This window comes from Talpa occidentalis, unplaced genomic scaffold (genome assembly GCF_014898055.3).
Source record: "Talpa occidentalis isolate TD23 unplaced genomic scaffold, MPIMG_talOcc4v2.1 talOcc4.13, whole genome shotgun sequence".
Taxonomy (NCBI): Eukaryota; Metazoa; Chordata; class Mammalia; order Eulipotyphla; family Talpidae; genus Talpa; species Talpa occidentalis.
This window is the reverse complement of record NW_023601322.1, coordinates 54,015,530-54,026,855: the sequence shown is the minus strand read 5'-3', so window position 1 is coordinate 54,026,855 and position 11,326 is coordinate 54,015,530. Positions and strand designations below refer to the sequence as shown.

At 50.4% G+C, this 11,326-nt stretch overlaps 1 protein-coding gene across 1 annotated transcript; it reads left to right on the top strand.

Moving 5' to 3' along the window:
* Positions 1-2,781: 2,781 nt before the first annotated feature.
* Positions 2,782-9,224, top strand: LOC119242832 (uncharacterized). Its single transcript, XM_054693964.1, has 2 exons — positions 2,782-2,862; positions 3,139-9,224. Exons 1-2 carry the CDS (start codon positions 2,782-2,784, stop codon positions 6,766-6,768), a joined length of 3,711 nt encoding a protein of 1,236 aa, XP_054549939.1. The 3' UTR covers positions 6,769-9,224.
* Positions 9,225-11,326: the final 2,102 nt, after the last annotated feature.

Below are 11,326 nucleotides of genomic sequence, written 5' to 3'. Positions count from 1 at the left end.
CTGGACATCCAGGAGATCCAGTGGTGCAAGACAAGGCGTTCTGCTAGGCCGGCACCAGGCGAGAGTCATGGAGGCCTGATTATCTAAAAAGGGACTTTTACCTTCTTGGCCCTCCCCTATAGGGCAAACTTTTTTCATTTTCTAGTAAGATAACTTTTAAGTCATAAGGTAAAAATGTTCTTATAAAATTCTTGGGACACCCCCGGGAGCCTTTCTCCTGGTGTCTGCTATGACCCTGCCAGTAGACACAGACAGAAGCTGAGTTTCCTATTACATCAGGGATGTATGTACAGGTTTGCCTCAAATTCTAGGTCCTGCTCATTGATTACACCTTTGGTATAGTAAATGTGTCTCATGGCAGTTTCCCAAAGGGAGTTTAAGCAAGTAAATATCAGGCCCTGTGCTCCTGCTGGTTTAAGGGCTATGACTCTGAAAATCACTTTTGTTGTCTGGTAAATGGGCATCATTGGAAATTAGGTCCCAGGACCTAGTCTGTAGCTTGTGTTGAGTCTCTACTTTTCAGGTATGTTCAGGGTCTCTTTCGTCAGATGAGGAGAGTGGCTACTATAAGCTTGCTAGATTCTTGGAATGGCTGCCCTTTGCAGAACGACAGGGTCAGGGTCACTGGTAGGTGTGGAACCAAGCTTAGCTGAGGTTTCGCCATTTTGTATATCCTCCACCTTGATATGTTAGTCCTTGTCCTGCCGCATTCCGGAGATAGTTTCAGCAGTCACAACCCTCACTCCACTTGGTGACGAAAAAGCAGACCACCCCAGCCACCAATGAGGGCAGTCCTGTCCATAAATGGGACAGCATCTCTAACCGTCCAATCAGTTTGAAACTGTAACCGCGCGCGCCCAAAGTGCCTTTGTAGTAGCCAATGAATAATTGCCAACTTCTTTCAAAGTTCCCGCCACTCGCGACCCTATAAGATGTCCCAGCTTCCTCTGTTCGGGGCTCTCGACCTCTGCCGTTGCATCGGTGCGTGTCGAGGGCCCGGTCTCGAGCCCGTATTAAACTCCTTTGTGCCCTTGCATCGGTTGTCTGTGTCCTTGGGGGCTGCACTGGTCGACGTGGGCACAACATTTTGGGGGCTCGTCCGGGATCGACGAGTGCAGACCCCAACTGCCGAGCAACCGAAAGGAGTTCTAAAGCGCGCAGGTGAGTTCCAACACTCGCCCAGGTAAGCTTCAAGTCTGCAGACCTGTAGTTGTACTTAGTACCTGTATCTTTTGTACTTTGTACCTGTAGAAGCTGTTTTGTACTTAGTACCTGTATCTTTTGTACTTTGTACCTGTAGAAGCTGTTTTGTACTTAGTACCTGTATCTTTTGTACTTTGTACCTGTAAAAGCTGTAATTGTTTGCAAACCTGAAAATCTGTTCAATAGCCGGGTCAGGCTTAAGTGGACGCACTTGAAAGCCGCCGGCGTGGACCGCGGGAGACGTCCCCGGACCACATGTTAGGAAGGCCACACCCTTTGCGGGGAAGCAGATACCCCTTTTGGGGGCCTTTTGAAATATCAGTCTTTGGCCTGTTTCTTGTGACGACAGCCACTGTACTTCTAGCATTTGTCATCATGGGTCAATCACCATCTACCCCTCTATCCGTTGTTTTACAGCATTTTAAAGATGTCAGGTCCAGAGGGTCGGACCTCAGTGTAAAAATAAAAAAATCCCCTCTAATCACCTTTTGTTCCTCAGAGTGGCCGAAGTTCGGAGTTGGTTGGCCCCCGGAGGGAACTTTTGATTTACAGATTGTCCGTCGCGTAAAGGAAATCATCACCAGTGAAAGAAAATTCGGACATCCTGACCAACTCCCGTATATCTTAGTCTGGCAAGATCTAGTCCAGAACCCCCCTGCTTGGTTAAAGCCATTTTTGTCGTTACAGGCACAACCCGTACTGCCGGCTAAACTGCTTGGGTCCCACCCCAACACCCCGTCGGCACCTGCGGTTTTCCAAGACTCTACCCCGGAGGAACTTCTATTTCCACCACCCTATCATAACCCTTGTAGTAACCCTCCCCAACTCCTGCGGTCGGCTGACCACCCTCCCCCAGAGGCGGGCGGGGCTCGTGGGCAGGGTCCGGCGGCAGGCACCCGCTCAGTGAAGGCGAATTCCCCGGATTCCACCGTCCTGCCCCTGCGTGTGGCAGGATTGCCTAATGAGCAGGGCAACCAGCCCATGCACTACTGGCCGTTTGCGACCAGTGACCTCTACAACTGGAGAGCACAAAATGCACGTTTCTCTGACAACCCTAAAGACCTTGTTAATCTCCTAGACACTGTTCTATTTACTCATCAGCCCACCTGGGATGATTGCCAACAGCTCTTGCAGGTCCTCTTCACCACTGAGGAGCGAGATCGTATACTGACGGCCGCCAGGAAATTAGTCCCTGGAGAAGATGGCACACCCACCACAAACGCGGCCCGCATAGATTTAGTGTTTCCCTTGACCCGACCTGACTGGGATTTTAACCAGGCTGAAGGTAAGGAGAGACTCCGGGTGTACCGCCAGACTCTAATGGCAGGGTTGCGTGCAGCAGCCCGCAAGCCCACCAATTTGGCCAAGGTAGGGGATGTGCAGCAGGGAAGGGAGGAGACCCCCGCGGCTTTTCTAGAACGCCTCATGGAAGCTTTTCGGCAATATACTCCTATGGATCCGGAGGCAACGAAGAACAGGGCCGCGGTGGTAATGGCCTTTGTTAACCAGGCGGCTCCTGACATTAAACAAAAACTACAAAGAATAGATAGGCTGGGAGAAAAATCTATTCGAGATCTTATGGAGGTGGCAGAAAAGGTGTACAATCGCCGTGAAACTCCTGAGCAAAGAGAAGACCGCATCCGCCAGGAAGAACGGAAGGTAAGGGCGGCTGAAAACGCACGCCACACTCGGGATATGGCCAGAATCCTGTTCGCCGTCACTCAAAAGGACGACCTGGGTAAGCTACACCCCTCCCGCCGCCCCAGCTCCACAGGGACAGGCAGGACCCTACAGCGTGATCAATGTGCATACTGCACTCAAAAAGGACACTGGGCCAAACATTGCCCAAAGAAACGGGAAATAACCTCAAACAACCCCGCCGTTTCTGACACTCCTGTCCTGGTGCTCGGGGGCACAAGAGATGACAGTGACTAGGACCGTCAGGGCTCGACCCTCCCCGAGCCCCGGCTAACCTTAAAAGTGGAGGGGAGACCCGTTAATTTCCTTGTGGACACGGGGGCACAGCATTCAGTCCTCACGGAACCCTTGGGTAAACTTTCCGGTAAAACTTCGTGGGTGCAAGGGGCTACGGGATGCAAGCAGTATCCCTGGACCACGAAAAGATCTGTAGACCTGGGAAAAGGTCAGGTCTCGCACACCTTCGTTGTAATTCCTGAATGCCCGTACCCATTAATTGGAAGAGACCTTTTAACCAAGGTAGGAGCGCAAATCTCATTTGGACAGGAAGGTGTCGAAATCAAGGACTTTAAGGGCTCTCCCCTACACGTCCTCACGATTTCCCTTCAAGATGAGTACCGCCTTTTGGTGGCGCCAGATCACCCACCCCTTTCTGGGTGGTGGATGGAATCTTTCTCGAATGTTTGGGCAGAAACCGGGGGCGTTGGCCTGGCGTCCCACAGACCACCCATTATAGTCCAGCTAAAGCCTGGGGCTGAACCCATTCGGGTAAAACAGTACCCTATGCCTGCAGAAGCCAAGACAGGAATAACGCCTCATATTCGGAGGCTATTGGACAGTGGTATCCTTAAAACATGCCATTCGTCATGGAACACCCCTTTGTTACCGGTGCGAAAACCACACTCGCAAGACTTCAGGCCGGTACAGAACCTCAGAGAAGTAAATAAACGGGTCATAGATATCCACCCCACAGTCCCAAACCCTTATACCTTGCTGAGTGCCTTGCCACCTACTCATGTGTGGTACACAGTATTGGACTTAAAAGATGCCTTCTTTAGTCTACCACTAGCACCCCAAAGCCAGGAAATGTTTGCCTTTGAATGGCAGGATGCGGAACGGGGCATCAGTGGACAATTAACTTGGACAAGGTTGCCTCAAGGGTTTAAAAACTCTCCCACCCTTTTTGACGAGGCCCTTCATGAGGATTTAAGAAAATTCCGCAGCCGATTTCCCGAACTAACTTTGCTCCAGTATGTTGATGATCTGTTACTTGCAGCGGAAAGTGAGCATGCCTGCCGAACAGGAACAGCCGAATTACTGACGGAACTGGGCCAGATGGGATACCGCGTCTCCGCAAAAAAGGCACAAATTTGCCTGCCCGAGGTAATCTATCTGGGCTACCGCCTCAAAAACGGTTATAGGTGGCTGACGGAAGCCAGAAAAGCTACTGTCTTACAGTTGCCGACACCCACCACCAAAAGGGAGGTACGTGAGTTCCTGGGATCTGCTGGGTTTTGCCGGCTATGGATACCTGGATTCGCAGACCTGGCCCAACCCTTGTATGAGGCTACCCGGGAAAAAGTAACTTTTCAGTGGACTCCCCAGATGCAGCAGTCTTTTGAGTCCTTAAAGAGGGCTTTACTGTCTGCACCAGCCCTGGGTCTTCCGGACATTACAAAGCCTTTCCATTTGTTCGTAGATGAGGCAAAGGGCATAGCTAAAGGGGTACTCACTCAGTCCTTGGGCCCCTGGAGGCGTCCTGTGGCTTATCTGTCTAAAAAGTTAGACCCGGTGGCGTCCGGCTGGCCACCGTGCTTACGCATGGTGGCAGCGGCTGCCCTCCTTTTCAAGGACTCCCAAAAACTGTCTCTGGGACAAGTTACTTCCATAACCACCCCCCATGCGGTGGAAGGAGTCCTCAGGCAGCCGCCAGAGAGGTGGATGAGTAATGCCCGAATCACGCATTACCAAAGCCTATTGCTCAACCCAGAAAGGGTCAATTTTTCGCCACCCACGGGGCTAAACCCCGCCTCCCTCCTACCTGCCCCTGACCTGGAGGCCCATCTAGACTGTGTTGATATCTTGGCCCAGGTCCAAGGGTTACGCCCTGATCTGCGAGATAACCCTCTGCCGGAAGGACTGGTTTGGTTTACGGATGGGAGCAGTTTTATCCACGAGGGCCGAAGAGCGGCAGGGGCGGCAGTGGTGTCCATGCAGGAAGTCATATGGGCTGAGCCTTTGCCATCCGGGACGTCCGCTCAAAAGGCTGAACTAATTGCCCTAACCAAAGCTCTCACCTTGGCTCGAGGGAAAAATTTAACTGTGTATACTGACAGCAGATATGCATTTGCCACGGCCCACGTACACGGGGCCATATATCGAGAGCGCGGGCTCTTAACCTCCGACGGCAAAGGCATTAAAAACGCTCAAGAAATTATGGATCTCCTGGCAGCGCTGTGGCTACCACGTAAGCTGGCTATAGTACATCATCCAGGTCATCAAAAGGACTCCTCGACTCCAACTCAAGGTAATAAGCGGGCGGATGAGGCAGCACGCCAAGCTGCCCTAATGCCGGTAGATGCCCTGACAGTAAAACTCCCAGACCCAGGGGACCCGCAGCTGCCGGAAGACCCAGAGTATAGTGCTATGGACTTTGACTACATACAGTCTCTACCGGGTGCTTTTTCTTTGGGACACTGGTGGTACACCCAAGAAACTAAGGCCATCTTGCCAGCACACTTGGCCACTGATCTCATTCAGCGCTTGCACCGAGCCACGCATTTGGGAGAGAGAAAAATTCTAACTCTAATCAGGCAATGGAACCTCCATGTCCGGGACGCAACCTGTACCGTGCGACAAGTAGTGGCATCCTGCCAGTCGTGTGCCATGGTAAACGCCACCAAGACAACCGGTGAACCAGGAATGAGGCCGCGAGGAACGCGCCCGGGGGTCCATTGGGAAATAGACTTCACCGAGGTAAGACCAGGTAAATTTGGCTATCGATACCTGCTGGTCCTGGTGGACACGTTTTCCGGATGGCCGGAGGCGTTCCCGACAAGAGGTGAGTCAGCTCGAGTGGTAGCCAAAATCCTGTTGGAAAACATTTTTCCTAGATTTGGGTTTCCAGTGACCATTGGGTCAGACAATGGACCAGCCTTTGTCTCTCAGGTATCGAAATCTGTGGCTTCTGCCCTGGGAGCAGAGTGGAAGCTCCATTGTGCCTATCGGCCCCAGAGTTCAGGGCAGGTGGAGAGAATGAACAGAACTTTAAAAGAAACTTTAACTAAATTAACTTTAGAGTCTGGCGGGGACTGGGTGACTCTCCTTCCCTATGCCCTCTTCCGGGCTCGCAATTCCCCTTATCGTCTGGGTCTGTCTCCGTTCGAGATTATCTATGGAACCGCCCCCCCAACCACACCGCACGGTGCGCAGTTAGCTTGTGATTTGCCTTCTGATTGTGAACTTTTTCTTTCTGTGTGGGCTGTACAGCAGGCTCACCAGGAGGTCTGGCCCCGCCTCAGAGCGCTCTATGAAGGGGGAGGACCTTCTCAGACAGCCCACAAATTTCAGCCTGGAGATCTTGTCCTTGTCCGCCGACACAAGACCGACGGTCGTGGCCTCCAGCCCCGGTGGAAGGGTCCCTACATCGTCCTCCTGACCACACCCACCGCACTCAAAGTGGACGGCATCGCGGCCTGGGTTCATCACTCACACGTCAAGACGGCACCAACTGACGACTCCCAGCTGCAGTGGCGAGCCCGGAAGCATCCCACCAATCCACTCAAGCTGACTCTTCAGGCGCTCCCGGCTACAACCCATCGCTCCCAGACCACTGCCCACGCCGTGAAAAATGACACCAAACTGTAATGTTGGCTACCTACTGTCCTTCCTTTGTTTTCTCCTTGTCGGGGCTGACTGGGATCCCTGCCGACGGTGCATCACCGAAGGCATATTCGGTCATATTCAGAGCAAGTGCTATGTTAGTAAGCGTGCTTGCAGCCTTAAGGGAGTTCCTTTGTTTGTGGCGACCCTGATTAAGGGCACCACCCATGGATGTCCAGGTACAGTGGGGAGGGTGGTCTGTTGGAAGCGTTTAAATCAAATGCCGCCTAAAAATGAAAGTTGCAATCACTGTAAAGAGGGGGGGAGTTTTTCAGCCTATACCTTTGTTCATTCACAGTGCTATGAAAGGTCTACTGTTTATCAGTGCACAGAGTCCAATCGAACTTTCTGGACTGGTATATCCTTAGGAAATAACGCGGGATATGTATGCCCTGTCAAAGCAGGAAAACCCTTTTGTTGGACTCTGCAAACCCACTGGGGGATGACAGATGGTGGGGGTGTGCAAGACCACGCACGAAAGCAGGAAGTTCAGAGGGTTTTTGAACAAGTTGCCCAAACACAGGATCGGTGGTTCAAGCCGATACACATCCCAGGCCCGGTGGGTTCCCTTAAATTGGAAAAGACAGTACAGGCCATGTTAGACTCAGCCCTACAATTTTTAAACAAGACCAACCCAACCCTGGCCAGCGATTGCTGGTTATGTCTAAGAGAAGGACCCCCCCGTTACACAGCGATCCCTGCTGTGTACAACTGGATTAATTGGACGAACCTAAAGGGCCCAACCCATACGTGTAACCAGACCTTGCCCATCAATAATGTCAAGCTCTCCCCAACAGTTGCTCAGATGCCATGCCTTAGTCACAATGGGACCTTAAGAGTGGGTCAAGTAAATAAGGTACTCTGCAGTTCAGTAGTCAGTGCAACTAAGGCGCCCAGTTTTAATGGCTCTGCCTCTATGTGCCCGCCGGCACTGGGCACTATTTTCTTCTGTGGCACCACAGCCTACCCCGTACTCCCTGCTAACTGGTCGGGCTTGTGCATTTTAACATATCTCATGCCCGATGTGGGAGTGGTCCCAGGCAACCAAAGCCTTCCCATACAGCTCATCCAGTCTGTGCCTGCCGGACATAAGCGGGCCATAATTACCCCACTACTGCTCGGCCTGGGGGTGGCAGCCGGAGTGGGGACCGGAGTTGCTGGAATTGGGACCTCTGTTAACCTTTACCAAAAAATTTCAGCTCAGCTGGTGGGGGACATTGGGCGGCTAGCAGATACAACCTTAGAGTTACAGTCTCAGTTAGACTCTTTGGCCGCGGTGGTCCTGCAAAACCGCCGCGGGCTAGATCTTCTCACAGCAAAGGAAGGAGGCATCTGTCTCTACCTGCGGGAAGAATGTTGCTTCTATGCTAACAAGTCAGGAATAGTTAGAAATAAAATTAAGCAATTACAAGAGGAACTAGAACACCGGAGAAAAAAGCTAGAAGACAACAATGCATTTCTTTGGGAAGGCTTAGGAGGATGGCTGCCCTATCTCTTGCCTCTTCTGGGCCCAGTCGTTACCCTCTTCTTAATTCTGTCTATCGGGCCCTGTGTCATTAATCGACTCGTGGCCTTTATTAAACAACGGGTAAACACGGTCCAGTTAATGGTGCTGCGCTCCCAATATGCCCCCTTACGCCAATATAACTCTCCCCAACAACCCCTAAAACAGGACCCCTCCCAATACATAGGAGTGGAGCCCTGACTGTTTCCCCTCATCGCCCACTTTCAGCAGGAAGCAGTTACTGATCAGAACGACGCCCCTTTTCCCTGACTGCAGTTAGGGGCTCCATTCCCAAAAAGGGAGGAATGAGACATAGGGCGAGTTAGGGTGATTAAGCAAGTTTCAGGAACAGTACAAAAGAGGACCTCTAAGGAGTTTAGGAAGGCTTCAGGGATAAAAACAACTAAAGAAACATCTCTTGTTTAAGCAGAGTAATTGTCATTTGTGGCTGAGAACTTTTGCTGGACCTATAACCCTGTGAATGAACAACAAAATGACACATAATGTGACTAAACGTAACCATAATTCTGAGACTGACTAACTGATAAAAGGCTTGGTAGCTGTGTTATTTTCTTAACTGACTAGCCGTTTTTTTTTCAAAAAAAAAAAAAAAAAAATGGGGAAATGTGGAACCAAGCTTAGCTGAGGTTTCGCCATTTTGTATATCCTCCACCTTGATATGTTAGTCCTTGTCCTGCCGCATTCCGGAGATAGTTTCAGCAGTCACAACCCTCACTCCACTTGGTGACGAAAAAGCAGACCACCCCAGCCACCAATGAGGGCAGTCCTGTCCATAAATGGGACAGCATCTCTAACCGTCCAATCAGTTTGAAACTGTAACCGCGCGCGCCCAAAGTGCCTTTGTAGTAGCCAATGAATAATTGCCAACTTCTTTCAAAGTTCCCGCCACTCGCGACCCTATAAGATGTCCCAGCTTCCTCTGTTCGGGGCTCTCGACCTCTGCCGTTGCATCGGTGCGTGTCGAGGGCCCGGTCTCGAGCCCGTATTAAACTCCTTTGTGCCCTTGCATCGGTTGTCTGTGTCCTTGGGGGCTGCACTGGTCGACGTGGGCACAACAGTAGGGTCCCACAAAGTCTGGAACCCCTTCACCTTCTGCTCAGTGGGAGGCAGATAGTCCCCCATACATTGTGTTCAGGTCACGCTGATAAGGGAGTGATTAAGTCCAATAGACCCTCGTGAGCGAGGAGACTGTTCATCACTCACAGCTGGAGCTCAAGGTTAAGAGGAGGAACCCCTCCTGTAGATAGAGGTTGGTGTTGGACACCCGCCTTCCTGTTGTGGATGGGAGCTTCCTCATCTGTCTTGAAAAAGGGTGCACCTCTCTCCTGCATCCTAGAGTTCAGACCACTTTTCAGGTGCAGTCTTCTCGGACTGCACCTGTTGTTTCTCTTACTTAGTAAGTCACTTAGACTTGAGTCTCGACATAGCCAGTCAAGAGGCCACGGTACATGGTCCTGGTCTTACGGGAGGGCCTCTAACTTAGCTGCAGGGATGCCCCTGCTTCATCTCTCTGCCATTCTTGTGGGTACTTTTCTTTCAGTACTGCAGAAATCATAAAATGCTCTATCTCAATTCTATGGGACATGCCCTTGAGCCGCATTCTTAAAAACGAGCCCAATTTGGCCCAGGCTCTAAAAAAAGAGAACTTAGTGTTTCTTTAAACACTGCCTGGCCCCAGCACAAAACATCTAGCCCAGCATCCTGAGCTGTAACACTCCTCTCCAGCTAAACTGGACTCTCCCTTTGTCCACCTTGAGATACTGTTTTGGTTCATTCTTTGGGAAAAAATTCTATTTCCCTGTGTTTTCCTAATCTTGAGGTCTAGATTGTTTAAGGTAAAAACTGAGTTACTTGGGACTTGCTAACAAGCTATATAAGGTGCTTCTTGGTTGAGTAAAAACTTCTAAATTGCTTATTGGGCCTGTAAAAGTTTAGTTTCTTATTAAGACTAATTAATATGGTAAAAACTATAAAATACAAACACAACTTTCTTTGAGCTAAATTACAAACCTCAGATTTCTGATAAGAGTCTAAAAACAGGGCTTCCCTGGTGGCACATTGGGTTAAAGGCGACCTGTGAGGTTTACTGCAGCCACTGCAGCACAAGTTTGATCCCCAGCCAGGAAGATACCCACATGGAGCAGCAGCCCTCTCCTGACTCACCTGTTACTTCTCTCAGCAGTGTATTTCAGTCAGTCTGCCTGTTCTGTTCCCCACTCTGTCTCTGGTGAATCCTCTCATCCCCCACATCTCTGGCCTATACCCCAGTTCTTGTATGCATAAATAAATCTTCTTTTTTAAAAGAGTTTAAAAACAGACAAATTGTAAAATAAAATCTTAATCTACTTAATCTACCTCTTCTCCTGTCCTTCTGATACAGGGCAGGGAGAGAGACACCCAGAACCCCCAAACCTACCTGTCCTAAATAGGTTCTGCCATCTGCCCCATCAACACAAAACATAGAAAACACTTAATGGGAAGGAACTTTAACACGATTAGGGAAAAAATACAGAAAAGACAAAGAATATAGTTTCTAAATCAAGCACCCAAACGTGTGATTGGTTTACCCTTCCCTTCATGGGTAAAAGTCCACCCAAACGGGATTGGCCCAGAGGAAGGCCCTAAAGCCTGCCAAAAGTCTAAAGCACCTTCTGGTGGGGACCCTCAGAGAAGGATCAGAATCAACCAGACAAGTCTGTGAGGAAAAGAGCAAAATCAAAATCAAGACAAAAACCGCCATCGTCACCTCCCCACAGGTCTCTCACCCACATCTGTGTCACCTTATCCACGACCCAAAGGCAAGCGCAGTTTCTCCACATGTCTCTCTGCTGCATGTGCATCCTCCAGGTCTCCTTCTGGCTCCATCTTGCTTCCTTCCTTCCTCGGTCTCCTCTCCAGCTTCTTCTCCACCTACTCAGCTCCACACTCCCTGGACAGGAAACCTGGAACCTTCCATTTTCCTAGGCACCACCATGTTACATTTCCCATACATGGTTCCTGAAACAACAAATGTCTTTT

Excerpts from the sequence above, each read along its gene's own strand:
- LOC119242832 (XM_054693964.1), top strand. The coding sequence starts at position 2,782 with ATGGAGGTGGCAGAAAAGGTGTACAATCGCCGTGAAACTCCTGAGCAA. Across the intron at positions 2,863-3,138 it reads TCCGCCAGGAAGAACGGAAG|GACCGTCAGGGCTCGACCCT; the intron begins GTAAGGGCGGCT and ends GACAGTGACTAG.